We start from the raw sequence: 21,088 nt of genomic DNA, 5'->3' as shown, positions 1-21,088 counted from the left end.
CATAATATTTTATTTATTTATAAATTGAATATCTTTGTCATTAACAAGTACAATGAAATTGGATGCCGTCCTATCTGTGTAAAAACCAGTAAGAAATTCTAATACAACAAAAACATTTAAGATTTACAAATGAAATTCTCAAAGTGGAAAAGCAAAACAAACCTTGTATCGCACAACGAGACATTTTTCACAATCTACTATTATTTATTGAATAATTTGTTCCTCTTCAAGTGTCACCGTTTGAGCAACATCTAGTGCATTGTCTTGAAGCGTCTGCCCGGGTGGGACAGATCTTTAATTCTGCGCCAGGCCTTTTTCAGGCAGCGTGAACTGTAATGATCTTCCAAGGATGCCAGAGGACATCTGATGATCTTCTGGGCAATGGTGACGACCATCTGGAGCCCTTTCCTCTCTGATGCAGTGTAGCTGGCAAACCTCACACAGATGCCCAAAGCCCAACATGCTCTCTATGGAGCAGCAGTAGAAGTACTTGAGCAGTGTTTGGGTGAAATGGTACTTCCTGAGGATCTGCTGTGGACTTTTTACCAGAACTGTGGTATTAGCTCTCCAGCTCAAGTCCCCATCTACATGCACACCTAGAAACCGGATGTTCGAGCCCCTCTCCACTGTCCCCATCAATGAAAAGGGGCTGAATATTAATTTCCTTCCTGCTAAAGTCGATGATCAGCTCCTTGGTTTTGGTGGTGTTAAGAACGAGATTGTTGTCTCTGCACCACCCTGACAACCGTTCCACTCCATCCAGAGATGAACCCCACCATGGTGGTGTCATCTGCAAATTTGATGATGCTGTTGCTGGAGCACGCGGGGGTTCAGTCGTGGGTGTAGATGGTGAAGAGAAGGGGGCTCAGCACACAGCCCTGTGGAGAACCAGTGCTGAGGAGATGTAAGCGAGCAGGGTGGGAGTCCATAATCCAGAGGCAGATGGAGTGAGGTAGTCCCAGATATGTCACTTTGTTCACCAGTTTATGAGGGAGGATGCTATTAAACTTTGCTTTGGAACTCACTACCATCTGAACTTAGAAATATTGATTTATTCTCACTTTTCAGAGCTATACTTAAAACTCATCGGTTTAAGACTGCTCTCTTTGATTATAATTGCTCTGCCTGCTTTTTAATTTTTGTATTTTTTTAGTTTTGTTTATAATGTGTATTTTATCTCTTCGGTGTCCTTGGGCGTTTAGAAAAGTGTCTACGAATAAATAAAATTTATTATTATTATTAAATGCAGAGCTAAAGTCTACAAAGAGCAGCCTAGCGTAAGGGCCCTGCGGCTCTAGGTGGGTTAAGACAGAATGGAGAAATGGGGCCCTCTGTAGACCTGTTTGCCCTGTAAGCATATTGGGGCGTCTGACGTTATACTGTACGTATATATTGTGAACCACCAGGGGGTGCATCAAACACCTGATATGACAGACATGGACACACGTGCCATAAAATAAAAGGCTTTTATTCAGTGGGAAATGTTGTCCACCCGTTTCCCACGAGCACCAATTACAGAGCAGCCCAAGAATACAGCACTTCCTCTTTCTCTCTCTCTCTCTCTGTCTGTCTGTCTCTCCTCCCTTCCTCCTCCACCCAACCCTGGCTCCTTTTCAAGCTGCTCCTGGGAGCATTCCAGGTGGTTTGTTGGGGAAGTCTGAAATTACACCCGGGTATGATGGAAGTACAATTTGTATTGTTGTCCACATATTGATTTGACAAAATTTAACACCAGATGCCCGTCCTGACGTAACACTCTCCATTTATCCGGAAGTGGGACCGGCACAAAGAAACACACTGTTGTGGAAGAGAGGAGAAAAAGGAAGTGCAGACAGGGTGGAATGGGTTGAGAAGAGTGTCAGGAGTGATTTGTGACAGACGGGTATCAGCAAGAGTGAAAGGGAAGGTCTAAAGGATGGTAGTGAGACCAGCTATGTTATATGGGTTGGAGATGGTGGCACTGACCAGAAAGCAGGAGACAGAGCTGGAGGTGTCAGAGTTAAAGATGTTAATATTTGCATTAGGTGTGACGAGGATGGATAGGATTAGAAATGAGGACATTAGAGGGTCAGCTCAGGTGAAACCGTTGGGAGACAAAGTCAGAGAGGCGAGGTTGCGTTAGTTTGGACGTGTGCAGAGGAGAGATGCTGGGTATATTGGGAGAAGGATGCTAAGGATAGAGCTACGAGGGAAGAGGAAAGGAGGAAGGCCTAAGAGAAGGTTTATGGATGTGGTGAAAGAGGACATGCAGGTGATGGGTGTGACAGAACAAGATGACGAGGACAGAAAAATATGGAAGAAGATGATCCACTGTGGCGACCCCTAATGGGAGCAGCCAGAAGAAGAAGAGTATGACGGAAGCCCAAGTTAGGGCTCTGCAGCTCCCTCAGCTCCTCCTGGCAGCATCCACGGAAGCCAACAGTGCTATGCCAACAAATAGTAATTCCAGTACAGCCCTGTGGGAACCCAGAGGCACTGCCAAGTAACAGTTCGGGGGAGACGGCACCCTTCAAAAGCCATCTCAACCGGGTAAAGACGCTGGGCGTCCTTACTTGCCAGACAGTGCAGCTCAGACTGCCATCCTCTGTAAATTTGAATTTGGATTTCGGAACTTTGAGGGTCACAAGACAAATGTTTTTCAATTCTTTCATCTTCGTTTCCCGTTAAAGTGGACAATGTGCCAAGCGTTTTGGGGCTGAAAGTAATTAAACTTCTGGGCAACAGGGCAAATGCAAAATAAGGTTCTTCTCATGATTTCTACAGACTGCACATACTTTGCCTTCCCACATACCCAAGATTTTGCAAGCATACTGGCCAGGCATTATTATGAGGCATCACTTTCAACTGTGTCAGGGGAGTCCATAAGCCTTGTCAGATTGTCTCCCCCTGTCCTTCCATCCTCCTGGCCGGATAAGGGATGAGAACCCACTCTGGCCTTGGTGTCCATCACAACAGCTAAGTAAGTCTCTTGGCTTGAAGCAGCTGTCCGTTGTGCATCTTTCTAAATGACTTCTATACGGTGGGTTGAAAAAGTATTCGACCCCCTGTGGAAAGCCACCCCTTTCCATCTGACATCATTACCACCTATAAAAATCACAAATGCAGAGTATCACGGTGCACTTTTATTTCCCTCTGCACGTATTTTGAAACATTTAGATCTTGGTGATCTAAACAAATACAAATTGACAGTCGTGTTGTGAAAAATGCTGTTGAAAAAGTAATGGACCCCTTGACATGCCACCCAGTCGATGCTCGGTAGCAGCACCAATAACAGCTTGCCATCGCTTTGGATAGCCATCAACAAGCTTAGCACACCTGGATGGAGGCCATTGTTCCCCATTCTTCCTTGCAGAACTGCTCCAACTGGGCAAAGTCTGAAGGCTTTCATTTGTGAACTGCAATTTTGAGATCACGCCACAAAACTTTCAATCGGATTCCGATCCAGACTTCTGGATCTTCTTTTTGGCAAACCCTGCTTTGGTTCCTTCTGCACAGTGTTTCAGGTCATTGTCCTGCTAAAAGTGGTAGCATCGTCCGAGCCCCAATTTCATGGCTGATTGCTGTGTACCCTGCCTGGGGTTTGTTTCCTGCCTTGCATCCTGTGTTGGCTGGGATTGGCTCCAGCAGACCCCTGTGACACTGTAGTTAGGATATAGCGGGCTGGATAATGGATGGATGGATGTTTGAAGGTTTTATTCCAAAAATCTGGATGTACTTCTTACTATCCATTCTTCCTTCTATACAGACAAGGGACCCAGTGCCTGCCCTAGAGAAGCAGCCCCATAGCATGATGCTCCCCCACCCCACCATGCTTGGTGGTAGGTATGGTGTTTGCCGGATCATTGGCAGTCCCTTCCATCCACCAGACAGACAAACGCCTTTGTGTTGAGGCCAAAAAGTTCAATGGTGGTCTCATCAGAGCAAAGTACACGACTCCAGAATGCAGGACTCGTGTCAAGATGTCTGTTTGTGAATTCTAATCGAGCTTTCAGGTGACGTGTTTAGTGGCGGCTAGTTTCAGCCCCCCTTCAATATGGTAGTCTTGTGCACAACCACTCCAGCTGCAGATAGTCACCGAGAGTCACCTCTTACTTCCCTCACTAGTTTTCTTGACATGTTCTTTGTTATTTCAACAGGGTGGCCTGACCTTGGCCGCTTCACCGTGCTTCCAGTTGTCTTCCACTTCGCTGTGATGGCCTTCACAGTGGACACACTGAGGCTAAGGAGCTTGGCAGTCTTCTTGGCACCATCGCCATCTCTAAACGTCTTAATCCCAGTGAGTCTCAAGTCATTACAGAGTTCCCTGGTCTTCATTTTTGTCAGTTTTTGAGGTTTCACCCAATAAGTCACTCGTGCTGATTTCTCAGTTGTATGTTCCTAAGAACTGGCTAAAATAATCACTTGGAGAGCAGACAACACGCTAGAGGATGAACTGCTTGACTGTTTACGCCTGTTTTTATTACCCTTCACAATCAGACAGTCTCCAATACTTAGTCAGCAGCACATTTCACTGATGTGTTCTTCATCATGGCAGCATCATTTGATTCTCAGGATGTTTTAGTGACATTTTCTTATCATTTACACTGCGTGCACAATTATTAGGCAAGTGAGTATTTTGATCATATCATACCTTTCATCTCCAAGCTGTATAAACATGAATGCTTATTGGATTTAAGGATATCTGGTGATGTGTATTTGTGTAGTTACGGAGGTTGTGGCCTAAGGAGATCGACGCCCTATATCAAGGTGTGCATGATTATTAGGCAGCTTGTTCTCCTCAGGCAAAATGGGCCAAAAAAGAGAAAAGTCAAAAATTGTAAAAATTCTTTGAGAGGGATGCAGCACTCTCCAGATTGCTAAGATATTGGGGCGTGATCATAGAACCATCAAGCGTTTTGTTGCAAATAGTCAACAGGGTCGCAAGAAACGTGTTGAGAAAAAAAGACGCAAATCAACTGCCACAGATTTGAGAAGAATCAAACGTGAAACAACCAGGAACTCGTTATCCTCCAGTGCTGTCATATTCCAGAAGTGCAACCTACCTGTGGTGCCCAGAAGTACAAGATGTTCAGTGCTCAGAGACATGGCCAAGATAAGGAGAGCTGAAACCCGACCACCACTCAACAAAACACACAAACTGAAATGCCAAGACTGGCCAAGGAGTATCTGAAGACAGATTTTTCAAAGGTTTTATGGACTGATGAGATGAGAGTGACACTTGAGGGGCCGGTGGCTGGATCAGTAATGGGCACAGAGCTCCACTTCGACTCAGACGCCAGCAAGGTGGAGGTGGAGTACTAGTATAGGCTGGTATTATTAAAGATGAGCTAGCTGGTCCTTTTCAGGTTGAAGATGGACTCAAAATTAAATTCTCAAACCTACTGCCAGTTTTTAGAAGACACTTTCTTCAAGCAGTGGTACAGAAAAAAGTCAGCATCTGCAAAAATGTGGGCACTTTTTAAATGTTGATTGATGAAAAACGCCCATACTTTTATTTTACGAGTGATGTATGAGAGGCTTATTTTTTACTTTGTAGTACACTTTTTAACTTAATAGAAGCGTGGGTTTTAAAAAGTGTATTATATATATATATATATATATATATATATATATATATACATATATATATATATATATATATATATATATATATATATATATATATATATATATATACACTGCTCACAAAAATTAAAGGAACACTTTAAAGAAACACATTAGATACATCAGATCTCAATATGAAGTTGGATATCTATACAAATAACGACAGGGCAATGTCTTAGGAACAAAAGGATGCCAAGTCTTTTAATGGAAATAAAAGTTTTCTGCCTACAGAGGGCTCAATTGTGTAGACACCCTAAAATCAGAGTGAAATGAAGATGTGGCAGGCTAGTCCATTTTTCAAAAACTTAATTTCTGCTACTCAAAATGCTTTTCAGTATCTTGTGTGGCCCCACGAGCTTGTATGCATGCTTGACAACGTCGGGCATGCTCCTAATGAGACGACGGATGGTGTCTTGTGGCATTTCCTCCCAGATCTGTATGAGGGCATCCCTGAGCTGTTGTACAGTCTGAGGAGCAACCTGGCGGCGCCTAATGGACCGAAACATAATGTCCCACAGATGTTCTATTGGGTTTAAGTCAGGGGATCGTGAAGGCCATTCAATTGTTTCAATTCCTTCATCCTCCAGGTACTGCCTGCATACTCTTGCCACATGAGGCCGGGCATTGTCGTGCATTAGGAGGAAACCAGGACCTACTGCACCAGCGTAGGGTCTGACAATGGGTCCAAGGATTTCATCCTGATACCTAATGGCAGTCAAGATGCCGCTGTCTAGCCTGTAGAGGTCTGTGAGTCGCTCCATGGATATGCCTCCAAGATCATCACTGACCCACCACCAAACCAGTCATGCTAAACGATGTTACAGGCAGCATAATATTCTCCACGGCTTCTCCTGACCCTTTCACGTCTTTCACATATACTCAGGGTGAACCTGCTCTCATCTGTGAAAAGCACAGGACGCCAGTGGTGGACCTGCCAATTCTGGTATTCTATGGCAAATGCCAATTGAGCTTCCCGGTGCTGTGCAGTGAGCACAGGGCGCAGTAGACATTTGGGCCCTCAGGCAACCCTCATGAAGTCTGTTTCTGATTGTTTGGTCAGAGACATTCACACCAGTGGCCTGCTGGAGGTCATTTTGTAGGGCTCTGGCAGTGCTCATCCTGTTCCTCCTTGCCCAAAGGAGCAGATACTGGTCCTGCTGATGGGTTATGGACCTTCTATGGCCCTCTCCAGCTCTCCTAGAGTAACTGCTTGTCTCCTAGAATCTCCTCCATGCCCTTGAGACTGTGCAGGGAGACACAGCAAACCTTCTGGCAATGACACGTATTGATGTGCCATCCTGGAGAAGTTGGACTACCTGTGCAACCTCTGTAGGGTCCAGGTATCACCTCATGCTACCAGTAGTGACACTGACTGTAGCCAAATGCAAAACTAGTGAAGAAACAGTCAGAAAAGATGAGGAGGGAAAAATGTCAGTGGCCTCCACCTGTTAAACCATTCCTGTTTTGGGGTCATCTCATTGTTGCCCCTCTAGTGCATCTGTTGTTAATTTCATTAACACCACAGCAGCTGAAACTGATTAACAACCCCTCTGCTACTTAACTGACCAGATTAATATCCCATAAGTTTCATTGACTTTATGCTATACTCTGATTAAAAGTGTTCCTTTAATTCTTTTGATCAGTATATATATATATATATATATATATATATATATATATATATATATATATATATATATATATATTTATTTTCAACTTTTTAGTCTTGGGTTTGTTTTAGTAAATTTTGCAATCAATATTTTAACACCATCCATCCATAATCCAACCCGCTATATCCTCAATACAGGGCCATGGGCCAATCCCAGCCAACACGGGGCGCAAGGCAGGAAATAAACCCCGGGCAGGGCGCCGGCCCACTGCATGGCATACACACACACACCAAGCACAAATTAGGGACAATTTAGGACAATGCAGCTAACCTGCATGTCTTTGGACTGTGGGAGGAAACCCACGCAGACACGGGGAGAACATGCAAACTCCACGCAAGGAGGCAGCGGCACTACCACTGCGCGCCACCCATATTTTAACACTTCCTTTAATAGTTCTATCCTTTACTAGCGCCATCTATTAGTGAAATCTTGAACTATATTCTTCATTTGAAAATTCCATTTCTTAATTAACATGGATTTATTGATCAATTAGTGAAACTGATTATTTATTCGTGTATTGTCATCGGAAGTGAGTAAGTGTGCAAAATTTCAAGTCTTTTGGACAATAGGAAGTGGGTTAAATATCGATGACAAGATTTGTACCAGACAACAAACAGGTGAAGTTAGTATAAGCGTGGTAATAATAATAATAATAATAATGAACTGGACTCGTCTTTCCAATTCCTTTGGAGGGGACTGTTAAGTCGTGTCATAATCTTTTCTTTTTCCCTGCTTCCAACTAAATCTCTAGAACGGCTTACTCTACGTGGTGTGGTGTGGCGTCTCTTGCTTTTCTCAGTGCTGAAAACTGAAACCTCCTGTCCATTCACGCCTATTATATCGAGGCGTGAATCACTATAGGCTTTCAAAGCAAGAGAAAAAATAAATCAAGTTAAAAAACGATTATACTGATTACACTTGCATAGCACTTACGTCACTTTACGAAATGATGTTCTTCAGCTTTCATTAATGTTTTAAAGTGGAGCAGAGACGGAAAAGATTGGCGGTGGCACGCAGGCTCATGCGAGCGAACGCGCGTGCACATAAATGTAGCTTGCGCTAAATCCAGACCCTGACGAGAACGCGAGCTAGTTAGGCGCGCCTGATTGGTGTACGTCATCACAGGCGACGAGCGCCTTTGACTGGTGGGCGGTACGCTGGAGATGGTTTGCGAGACTCTTTGAAAAGCATAGCGTCGCATCACAACACACAGAGGCAGGAGGTAAGCATTTTGACTGAAACATTTTCAATCTTTCCAGTCAGAGGTCTGCCTGCGATTTGAATTGAGCGGCCCCATCGTGTCCTTTGTTGCTCGCGCTGAGCTCGGCCCCCTTATATTAATTGTCATCTGTGTGCGGCTGATTTGACGTTGTCGAGTCCCATTTCTGCTTTAAAGCGTCTGGACACACCACTGCTTTTCATTAATAATCACTCCTTGTGGATCAGTGAGACTGTGTAAGGTCAAGGAGGTTGCGATTTCTCACAGAAACAGTGGTTTGATTTCTGCGTTTTCCTTTTTCAATTTTCGTTTTCTATTAAAGAATAAAACATCGCCAGAAACGTACAGCTCCGTTAAAGATGTCCTCGCGGCCGCAATACGGTTGTGCAACTATCTATCTATATATAATTCTTTTCGCGTTTGAAGCAGAAATTACGTATGACCACAACAGTCAGGTTACACGGAGAAAGTGAGACACACAACTGACGGCCTCACAAACACCCGAACAATCGTGCTGAACAGAATTGAATTCAACGGATGCAGTCTTCACAGGCTACCACGTCACACAGGCGTCAGGGTCTGTATATGGAGGGATTCAATTATGACATTGAAAAAGATTATTGCCTACATCCAAAAGTTACAATAGGAGAAATAGACATCATGTGTCCGTACTGCCAAGCACAGAGGGTTACATTTGAATCACGTGGGATGTGTTGTTCAGACGGCAAGGTGAAGTTAACACCTTTAAGCCATCCACCTGAACCGTTGTTGTCTCTTCATTCAACTCATTTTCTACAGAACATTACGAAATAAAATTCGTGTTTTCAGTTGACATCGGTTGGCACCACGGCTGCTACCGAAGAGTTTGGCTTTATGCCGACTTTTAAAATGCACGGGCAAATCTATCATAGAATTGGGTCATTAATGCTGTTGCCACATGAGATCCACACATTTTCCCCTTCCACTCAGTGAGCGAAGCCACTGGGTAATCTGCTAGTTCTCATACAAAATCCACCAGTTAGAAAGAAAACACACAGTTGATTTAAAAAAATGCTTATTTGTTTTTAAAACACTCAATGGATTAGCCACTCAATACATTTAAGATCTGCTATTTCTGTATTCAGCCCACACCCATCCACCCTCCAAAACCAAAGGCGACCGGGCTTTCTCTGTAGCTGCGCTCACACTTCCAGCAGTCTCCCATCTTACATTAAGTGTCGCCTTACTACTGATGAGTTTAAATCTCAAAGACACATTCCCCAACCACCGACCCAGCCCCCCCATAGAACCCCCGCTTTCGTTTCAGTTTGAGTTTCTCCTTGAGTTTTTCTCAATATGTCACTTTTTAATTAATCTCATTGCAATAACTCTTACCCTCTTTTTCTTAATCTGTTTATTGCATTACATTTAATTTTATTTGTATTTTCTTAATTCTTGTATACATGATTTCATGTTATATACACACACATACATACAGGGCGTCCATAAAGTCTGTGTGCTATTTTAAATAGTTGTATCTTTGTAAGTATATGTGATATAATCTGTGAAAAGGGTTAGAAAGAAGAAACACATTTTTTTTTTTATTGTTGTTAATTTTCAACATGTCCACCACCCGTTGATATGAAGAAACATTACAATATTGAGACATTGAAATTGCTTCAACATGCTGTAGTATGATTTCTCAAAACATTCTATAAATCTTAGCTGAGGGCGTTGTGTTAAATGAAATTCCAGTTCGGTTAGATCTCTGAGTGGTGCAGTTTTGATGGACTTCTCTCCTGCTCTTTCAACAGCAAAGGAGCAGCAGCTGCAGTTGACCGTAAACGTCAAAACGAACCTGATGGAGAAAAGGACTGGCGGCGTTAAAGAGGAGGACTGTGCCTGGGAGCCCGTCCACCTCAAACGGGAGAGCCTATCCATTAAAGATGAGGATTGTGAATGGATGACCGTGGGCATTAAAGAGGAGGCCAAAGAGACATCTGTCAGCATTGAGATGCAGAAGCATAAAACGATGGCAGGTGTCAAGGAGGAAGACCTCCATTCAGAGCCGGCTCTTCGTTATGGGTGTCAGGATGGAGCAGTGACCAGGTTAGCGTCCCCTCAAAGTGGGCACGGCTCATCTCTGAAGCCTGCTATCGATGCGGAGGACAAAAGTTCATCTGTTAAAACTCGGGAGGATCAGCCACCATCTACAATTTGGTCTGGAGAAGGTAAGTGAAAAGTGACAAGTTGTGTACGTTTTCTTATGTGTAAAAAACAAAATTGAACAATGCGGTCAGGTTTGATATGTCAGGGTGAAGTGACGGCACTTTTTTTAGTAATTTATTGAATTATCATTAAGTTGTTATAAAAATCTTTTGAGCGGTCAGAGAGATCATTTGTATTTATTAAAGTAACAGCAGAATTGGGATTATTTAACCATCAGATGTTTCAAGTTGCTGCTTCCTGGACTCTCCAGTCTGTGGAGAATTTGACCATGGAGAATGTGGGGGGCTGTGGGGTTTACGGCCAGGGGTCTTTAGTGCTGTGACCCTGTTTGTTAGTGCTGCCTGTTCATACCCCCTCCAAGTGTGAGATTCTCCATGGATGCCATTGGCTTGAGTTTTTCATTTTCTTCTCCTTCTTTGCTAACTGACCTTATTTCTATTACCAGGATAAGGGACACTGCCAGGATCTGTTTATGGAAATCATTGAGGTTGTGTTTGTTTTACTATATATTTAGCATCATTTTTTTTTTATATTTTTTGCTATTTTTGTGTATACACATTTTATTTATTTATTTGTGGACAATGGGTCCAAGGATTTCATCCCGATACCTAATGGCAGCCAAGGTGCCTTTGTCAAGCCTGTAGCGGTCTGTGTGACCCTCCATGGAGATGCCTCCCTAGACAATCATTAACCCACCACCAAACTGCTCATGCTGAATGATGTTACAGGCAGCATAATGTTCTCCATGGCTTCTCCAGACCCTTTCACTTCTGTCACGTGCTCAGGGTGAACCTGCTCTCATCTGTAAAAAGCACAGGGCACCAGTGGTGCATCTGCCAATTCTGGTATTCTATGGCGAATGCCAATCGAGCTGCATGCTGCTGGGCAGTGAGCTCAGGGCCCATTAGAGGACATGGGGCCCTTGGGTCACCCTCATGAAGTCTTTCTGGTTGTTTGGTCAGAGACATTCACACCAGTGGCCTGCTGGAGGTCATTTTGTAGGGCTCTGGCAGTGCTCATCCTGTTCCTCCTTGCCCAAAGGAGCAGATACTGGTCCTGCTGATGGGTTATGGACCTTCTATGGCCCTCTCCAGCTCTCCTAGAGTAACTGCTTGTCTCCTAGAATCTCCTCCATGCCCTTGAGACTGTGCAGGGAGACACAGCAAACCTTCTGGCAATGACACGTATTGATGTGCCATCCTGGAGAAGTTGGACTACCTGTGCAACCTCTGTAGGGTCCAGGTATCACCTCATGCTACCAGTAGTGACACTGACTGTAGCCAAATGCAAAACTATATATAATATAGTTATATATATATATATATATATATATAAATATTAATATAAATATTATATAAAATATATAATATTTTATTTTATTTTTGACAAACTCCAAGCATTGATTATGGGTTGCCATCAGTCAGGATTTGGCGAAGAAGCTGATTGCCAGCCTGTCAGGGCAAATTGCAGAGGTCTTGAAATAGAAAGAAGAGCCAACACTGCAAATATTGACTCTTTGCACAAACTTAATGAACTTGTCAATAAAAGTCTTTGAAACCTATTAAATGCTTGTAATTCTACTTCAGAAACATCTGACACAAAGATCTAAAAACACTGAAGCAGCAAACTTTGTGAAAATCGATACTTGCATCATTCTCCAAACTTTTGGCCACGACTGTATGCAGCACAACTCCTGCTCCAGGCTTTGGCCTTGTTACATCTGGACTGCTGCAACTGTCTGCTGGCAGGGGTACCGGCGAGTGTCACCAGGCCACAGCAGATAATTCAGAATGCAGCAGCATATCTGGTGTTCATCATTCCAGCTTAGACTGGGGGCAAATGTCACTCCTCTTTTCAAAGCACTGCATTGGCTCCTTGCAGCGGTGTGTATTAAGTTCCAAGCATCCACACTGTGACCAGTCACCCATTCAAATGGACCAGTAAGCTGTCAGCCTAGAGCTAACAATGCAGGAGTCTCACCTGTAACCTCATGAACATGTTCACTGTGAATTGAAGTGCGGACAGCCATTTTGTGATGGTGATCTCTAACCAAAGATGTAATCACTGTCTTCAGGAATTGGATCCCCCACGCTGTGCGATTGGATTGGGGGTGGTATGCAGTTGTATTTAATTGGACCGCCTCCCACTGTTTCCAGAATTCCTCAGCAACTGAACCAGTAAACTGCAGAGACCCCTGTCAGTGATTATACCCCTCTCAGGCAAACATCTTGTGCTTCAGGGTGGAGCAGATCTTCTCTGCTGTGGTGTTAGCTGGCAGGAATATCTCTACCCAACAGTCCACCACCACCATCCGGTCCTTACTTACAGTATGTGAACTGGCACTCCCCCAGTAATGTTATGGATATTGGTTGTCCAAGGACAGGTTGGGTTGTACTGTGGAAAGGTGGCACATATGGGACCAGACACTCTGGTGTATCATCAGCCACCATGTCACCTCCTGAATCTTAAATAAGGTCATCCAAGGTGACCACTGGCTCGGGCTCTTGTGATAAAATTATAGGATCACATATGTCTCGTGTACTACCAAGTGATAATGGGAGCACCGATTCTTGTTTGCTGCACAGTGATCTGGTGTTCCCTGAAGATCCCTTTAATGTGTACAGCCAGGGCTCTCCTAGAGTTTGTTTTTCAATACCTGACATTACAGGACTGAAAGCCAGAGATTGAAAAATGTCTGGCATGGTCAGGTGAAGATTAAGCCAAAGGTTTGGGGTCGATCCCACACTTACAATGGATTCCAGCCCATACAACCCAGGAGAGCACATCCACCGCCTCCCACCTGCTGTGAAAAGACAAAGAGGTAGCCGGCCCGCTGTGCATTCCTGCTAGCCATCGAGCCATCCCTGCCCAACCACAGCTGCCAACAGCAACCACAACATGCAGCAACATACGTTTTATGTTGATTTATGTGTGAAAGCAGTGCATTGGGTGCCTTTCAGAAAAATATTCAGCCCTCAAAGAGTTAATTGATGTCGGGTATGTACTAACGAGTATTTGAGACGAGACTTAGTGTGATTGGTCAATTCTGAACGCATCCACATCCTTGATTATTAAAGGGTCTGAACACGAATGACGGCAGCATTTTGAAGGATTATTGTTTCCTTTTTTCGCTAAACAGTTTCTGATTTTTCACCTTCATTGTATGGATTGCAATTCTGCAATAAAGATGGAGTAAGTTCTGACAGGATTTATCTTGGTTTAATTTTTTTTATTACACGAAATCTGATTTTGGCAGGGGTGTGTAGAATCTTTATATCCACTGTTTGTGAATGGGATGGACAAGCTTGTTGGGCTAAATGGCCCGTTCTCGTGACAGTTGTTCTAATGATAGTATTCTGTAATAGGGTGGCCCACGAAAATGTGTCCCATCTCCAGCGAGATTGACTGCATTACGTGATGAAGAGAAAAACAATCAAATGTGGTCCTCACTTTTATAGAAGATGCTGAAAGTGATCTCCTTTTGTGTTTAAACATCTCTGTGCCCGTTTTCAGTGTGGTCATGCACGCTCTTTGCAACGTCATGGGATTGACTCTCAATGTTTGACTTCAGTTCATTTACAGTCTGCGGGTTTGTCTCATACACTGCCACCACAAAAGTGGTTTCCAGGGGTCATACAGCAAGGAAGCAAGGCAGGCGACATGACTGCAGCCGCCTATCTGGCAGAAGACAAGACACAGGAGTGGCCTCGGTGGAGGTGGGCCACCCAGTATAAAGATGTCAAATGAGTCTTTTTCACGTGATCTAATTTGGAAATTTCCTTTTTATTTCCAACTTCAGCTTCTTAGGTCTAGTCATTGTACTTCTGGGGTGAGTAGTTGAAATATAGATGACAGCACTAACAAGTTGAGTGTCTTTCCAAATGTAGTTTCATTTTTACAGTTGCTTATCAAAGGTGGTTCATAATTTTTAACCAACGTTTATGTCAATAGCGGGGCAGTGAGTTGAAAATAACCTCTTATTTTTTCTTTTCATCTACCTTCAGGAAACAAACATCACTGCTGCTCAGAATGTGGGAAACGATTCTGTCATAGGAGTACTCTTTCGAGACACAGAAGAATTCACACAGGAGAGAAGCCGTATTGCTGTAATGAATGTGGCCAGCGATTCTCGCGAAAGAACAACCTGAAGAGACACACGAGAATTCACACCGGAGAGAAACCCTACGGCTGTTCGGAATGTGGCAAGCAATTTTCACTAAAGAGCAACCTTCTGGCCCATACAAGGTCTCACACGGGAGAGAAGCCGTATCGCTGTTCTGACTGTGGGAAACATTTCTTGAAAATGAGCAATCTTAAGACCCACATGAGAATTCACACAGGAGAGAAGCCCTACTGCTGTTCTGATTGTGGGAAACAGTTCTCACGAATGAGCCAAATTCGGAGCCACCAAAGAATTCACACCGAAGAGAAGCCATGCTGCTGTTTGGAATGTGGCAAACGGTTTGCACATATGATCAGTCTTAAGAGGCACACTGCAGTTCACTCGGGAGAGAAGCCGTACTGCTGCTCTGAATGTGGAAAACAGTTTTCTTTGAAGTTGACTCTTCTGGTACACATGAGAATTCACACCGGAGAGAAGCCATTTAGCTGTTCCGAATGTGGGAAACAGTTTTCACAAAGAAGCAGTCTTTGGAGCCACAGCAAAATTCACACGGGAGAGAAGCCGTACTGCTGTTCTGAATGTGGCAAACAGTTTTCGCAGAGGAGCAGTCTTCAGAACCACGAAAAAATCCACATGGGAGAGAAGCCATATTGCTGCTCTGAATGTGGCAAAGGATTTTTGAAAATGAGCAATCTCCGGAGCCACAAAAGAATTCACACGGGAGAAAAGCCGTATGATTGCTCTGAGTGTGGCAAACGATTTGCGCATGTTAATAGTCTGAAGAGGCACAGTACAGTTCACACAGGAGAGAAAATGTTTGGCTGTTCTGAGTGCGGCAAGCGATTTTCACGTATGAGCAGTCTTAAAAGACACACTACGCTTCACACAGGAGGAGTTCAAAACCCTTGACCAACAGAAAAGGAAGAACAAATGTATAGATCACATCGTAAAGTGTGCAGAACAACTGCTCTGGTGTCTTGTGGATGGGCAGCTACCCCAAGAATAGCTTGACTGAGGGACAAGCACCAAATCATGAATGTGTAGGGTGGCTTTCTGACCCCAGAAACGTTTCCCAATACCTCCTGCTTAAAACTCAAAAAGCCAGAGGTTTGTGTGACCCCGCTTTGACGGTCAGTACACATTCTGAAAATTAAGATCAGGTGAGATCGAGCGACACACAAGGTGGCTTAAGAAGACAATAAGAATTAATAGGTAATTCTAATAACTGATACAGCCGGAAATGGTAAACCATCTCCTTGTCGTTTGCAGGGTGCTGACAGTCAAAGACATAAAGTAGCTAAACTTCTTCTTTGGAAAATCCTCAAAAAATAAACTTGCTTGCGTCACAGAGACCCCCCATGGGTCCACACTCCAGACAGAATCACAAAATATAAGGAGGTGTTAGTCAGTGGGTGTTCTACCTAAAGGAAAATGAAGGCAGAATTTTATGAAAAAGGATTGGGAGATAAAATGTTAAAAATCAAGTCAACTTTGTTAAACCAAAGCCAAGCTGTCTTCAAACCAAAAGGTAGTTGCAAAACAATCAAAGTAAAAAAAAAAATACAATAAAAGTAAAGTACAGTGTAGGACAGAAAACTGAAGGGCTTTATCTGGCTGTGCAGGAGTAGTTGGCATGCGCACCAGTGTGTCGTGTAAAACACTTGGAGAGTAGATTTCAGATCCAAACTTTAATATGAAGATATACAGTGTAGATGTGTTTTGTGCGTGGTCGACAATGAAAAGTTAAAACTATTATGAATTCTCAAAGGGCGGCACGGTGGCGCAGTGGTGGCGCTGCTGCCTCGCAGTTAGGAGACCTGGGGTTCGCTTCCCGGGTCCTCCCTGCGTGGAGTTTGCATGTTCTCCCCGTATCTGCATGGGTTTCCTCCCACAGTCCAAAGACATGCAGGTTAGGTGGATTGCCGATTCTAAATTGGCCCTTTGTTTGTGTGTATCCTGCGGTAAGTTGGCACCCTGCCCGGGATTGGTTCCTGCCCTGTGCCCTGTGTTGGCTGGGATTGGCTCCAGCAGACCCCCGTGACCCTGTATTCGGATTCAGCGGGTTAGAAAATGGATGAATGGATGGATGAATTCTCAAATCGCACACAAAGGAAAATGAGATAACGTGTTGCGAAATCTTAAAACAAATGTTATTAATGGTAAAGTTGCAATGCTGAAAGTGGTCAATAGAGGCCACCATTGTTACTTAAGGTACTATTGAGAAGTGTTTTACTGGGATAATGAAATTACAAGCGTAACAATTAAAAATGTGATTAATAACTTAAATATTTTTAATTACTGCCTTATTAGGACTGAGGAGATGATTAAACTTCTCAAATATTACTTTCTGGCTCTTTACTTTCTTAACTTTGACACTGGTGCTACAGTAAGCATACATACAGAAACAATTTAATACAAAGAAGAACGAATGAACAGCACTTTGTTTGACGCACACTGTTCCTAAGGAACTCTCTAAAAACCTGACTTTGAAATGAATACGTCTAAACCCATACTGAGAAGAAGCACGATTTTCTGTTTATTTCACTGCTACCCACAATGCTTTGCGACGTGGAAGGCAGCATCTGGGTTTGACCTTCTGATGATTTTGCGCCGCCTTTCAGACACAAAGGACGTTTAGCCAAAAATCAGTAAATACAAACGCCTTCTCATAGGCGGATAACTCGTAAATCTTTAAGCTGACCGATATACCCTTTAACCTTTGATAAACTAATCCCAACACGGCATTGGGGAAGGACATGTTTTTTTTTTTACTAAGAATATTCTATTAATCTTTTCTATGGAGATATGTTCCAGAATCCACCAGGGTGTGCTCGTTTGTGACATCATAAGTACAGTAAAAATGGTCGTTCCCTTCAGTTCTGGGATATCCAAGGTTAATGGGTAACCAACCTTTTCTTAGCGATTATACTTTTTGAATTTCTGGATGCTTATTCATGCTCTCATTTTTTATGCTCTCAGCCACAGAAATAAGGCTCATTTCATGGTAGCTCCATCTGGCGGGTCGCTCTGATCGTAAAAGACGCCTCCACCTCCTACTCCTTCTTTCAAATATTGGCACTTTGGGACCATAGCTAATAATGCATTACTGCCATCTACTGGGCAAAGGTTTCAACGCCAATTCCCGGTGTACGTTACAATTTGTAAAACTTGTACAAAGTACTATACATTTCTGAATCTTTAAGATAACTTTATAAAAGCTTTAAATAGACTTCTGTTTTCAGTTATATTACTTACAATTTCTTTTAAATTGCAAATGTGAGACCTCTTTGAGCAAAGTTGTCCATTACCTTTTGTCTCGCCCTCATATTTTTGGCACCACACCAAGTAATACTCTGTTTCTTTAATCATTTTCCTTTTATAAACCTGCCACTATTATAATATTGTCCAACATGTTCAAGTCTCATTCTATTATCTATACTAATAAAAGGCAAAGCCCTCACTCACTCACTCACTCATTCACTCACAGACTCATCACTAATTCTCCAAGTTTCCGTGTAGGTAGAAGGCTGAAATTTGGCAGGCTCATTCCTTACAGCTTACTTACAAAAGTTAAGCAGGTTTCATTTCGAAATTCAACGCGTAACAGTCATAACAGTCGACAACGTCCACCATGTTGAACTTTCTTATTTATGGCCCCATCTTCATGAAATTTGGTAGGCAGCTTCCCTGCGCTAACCGAAACCGATGTATGTACTTATTTCAGTGGTATGATGCCACTGTCAGCCGCCATATTGAACTTTTCAACGGTCTTTGTTACTTATGGGCCCATCTTCAAGAAATTTGGTACACGGGTTCCCAACGCTAACTGAATCCTATTTACGTACATATATACGTCCATAGCCTGCAGCTCGGTCACCGTGTGAGGTGTTTTTGGTCCCTCATCCCAACGCCTCATACGTTGTTGGCTGCCTGCCTATATATGGCTGTCCGTCGCTCCGGTCTCTACATTCCCTTCCTTGCTTCGCCACGGGATTCACGTCTCCCTGCTGATAACTACAGCCTTTTTATTTAATCCACGGCTTCTCTGCTGTTTTATTGTTCATTTATTACGATTATAGTTATTGTGTAGGTATTTTAGACTTACTTTACATTGTTCAGGTACCCATTTCCTTTATCATTCCAACCGTACCCCCATTAACATGTCTATCGAGGTGATCACCATCGATCAAAGAACTGTCACTTACTGAGTGGTTTCCATACCACCATAGATGGCACCTGCCTTTTCCATTCTCTTTGTTACATATTGCACGGCCATATCAGGCTCACTCTTGATATCCGGAGGAACATTGTGTCTTATGTATTGAATGACTGGACAGGTTCAAGGTGTGGACTGATGACGGTACAGGAGATAATTATACTACACAGGAGCACTAGAAGAGTGAAATGCTTAAGCCCTTCACCTATGGTTCTGCATGTGAGTTGATGGCTGCCACTGAATTGTTCGGTTGTCGCTTTCAAGTGTATTGAAATGGCCAAATATTTTACACCTTTCGACAACCGCCAATGCCTCTTAAACATCTTAGATTCACAGTGTGATGATTTCAGTAGTGGACACTTTGATGTTTATAAATGTTTAAACTCTCAAAAGCTGGATGTGAAGTTATCGATGAAACTGGTTGTATGCTTACAACGCTTGACAGATGCCGAATGTCACTACAACACAACAAGTCCTGCAAATACTGTCGTAATTGAAACAAACCATGAAACTCAAACAGATTATGACAGCAGCAATCCAAGCTGTGAGATTTGAGACAAGATTACTGTTCACATGGCCAACTGTACGTTGCATGCTCAAGAGTAAGCTCAGTGCACAGCTTGGTCATGTTACAACCGGAGGGCCGAACTGACAACGTGGCACACAAAGAGATCCTTAACAAATAATCATTGGTATATTTTCCCTCAGTTTAAAAAGGTTTAATTTTCTTCTTCTAAATAAAAATTTTCCTCTAGCCCTGACGTCCGAGGTTCGACTCCCGAGAGGGGGTGCAGTGAGTGTGTCCTGCCTGATGAGCCCAGAATTAGGGCGAAACACATCCCATGTACTGTTTGCATTATTTGACAGTAAAACTATTTCAATATATGCAATATATATATATATGTCAGCGCTTCCCGATTAATTTTACCCTCGCACCCCCTTGGTTTGAGAAGAAGTATGAAAAAAAAGAGATTAACGCAGAAAAACAGATCACTAGCTGAAGCTTTATGAATAATGGATACTTTATTCGCCATCAATAATTGTTTTGGTAAAGCCATACTCAGTGTAATCCTCCTTCCATTTTATAATTTTTCTGTGACTAGCCATGATTAAATGAACGGTAAAAAAGTAAGAACGAAGCGAGGGTCACTTATCCAGGCAGGCAGGCAACAGCTCCGTAGCTCGAATTTGGATATAAGTAGGCTCTATTTAGTCAACAGAAATATCTTTGGTAGAAATGTAAGTTGAATTTAGTCTTTAAATTTCTATGGTAAAGAAAAAGTTATGCAATAATGACTAAATTTAACTTACATTCCTACTAAACATATTTCTGTTGACTAAATAAAAATTACTTATATTTAAAATTTAAATAGAACTTGAACCGATACGATAGTTCATAATACCCACACAGCACTAAGTGCACATAAGAGCGGGAGTCATCCGTTTTAACAAGCAGCGTATTGCACTGATACGAAATAGCCTGCCCATTTAATTAAGATTTTGAACATATAATGTTTTTAATTTTTCTTCCTCGATGGATTCTGGCTCCCCAAAGGAGATATATATAGGTATGTATGTATGTGTGTATGTGTGTATATATATATATGCCGGATTCCAAAAAAGTTGGGACACTATACAAATCGTGAATAAAAACTGAATGCAATGATGTGGAGGTGCCAACTTCTAATATTTTATTCAGAATAGAACATAAATCACGGGACAAAAGTTTAAAATGACAAAATGTATCATTTTAAGGGAAAAATATGTTGATTCAGAATTTCATGGTGTCAACAAATCCCAAAAAGTTGGGACAAGGCCATTTTCACCACTGTGTGGCATCTCCCCTTCTTACAACACTCAACAGACGTCTGGGGACCGAGGAGACCAGTTTCTCAAGTTTAGAAATAGGAATGCTCTCCCATTCTTGTCTAATACAGGCCTCTAACTGTTCAATCGTCTTGGGCCTTCTTTGTCGCACCTTCCTCTTTATGATGCGCCAAATGTTCTCTATAGGTGAAAGATCTGGACTGCAGACTGGCCATTTCAGT

At 42.8% G+C, this 21,088-nt stretch overlaps 1 protein-coding gene across 1 annotated transcript in view; it reads left to right on the top strand.

Moving 5' to 3' along the window:
• LOC120534727 (zinc finger protein 271-like) overlaps positions 1-16,656 on the top strand; it is a 33,051-nt gene extending 16,395 nt beyond the window's left edge. The window contains exons 5-9 of the mRNA XM_039762312.1: positions 3,746-3,818; positions 4,137-4,276; positions 8,400-8,496; positions 10,287-10,703; positions 14,706-16,656. Of these exons, the coding sequence (XP_039618246.1) occupies positions 3,746-3,818; positions 4,137-4,276; positions 8,400-8,496; positions 10,287-10,703; positions 14,706-15,733 (1,755 nt within the window). The 3' untranslated portion in view covers positions 15,734-16,656. The remainder of the gene's footprint in view (positions 1-3,745; positions 3,819-4,136; positions 4,277-8,399; positions 8,497-10,286; positions 10,704-14,705) is intronic.
• The last annotated feature ends 4,432 nt before the right edge of the window (positions 16,657-21,088 follow it).

This window comes from Polypterus senegalus, chromosome 8 (genome assembly GCF_016835505.1).
Source record: "Polypterus senegalus isolate Bchr_013 chromosome 8, ASM1683550v1, whole genome shotgun sequence".
NCBI classification, from domain to species: domain Eukaryota; kingdom Metazoa; phylum Chordata; class Cladistia; order Polypteriformes; family Polypteridae; genus Polypterus; species Polypterus senegalus.
Note: the sequence above shows the minus strand (reverse complement) of the source record. Positions and strands in the feature narration are given on the sequence as shown.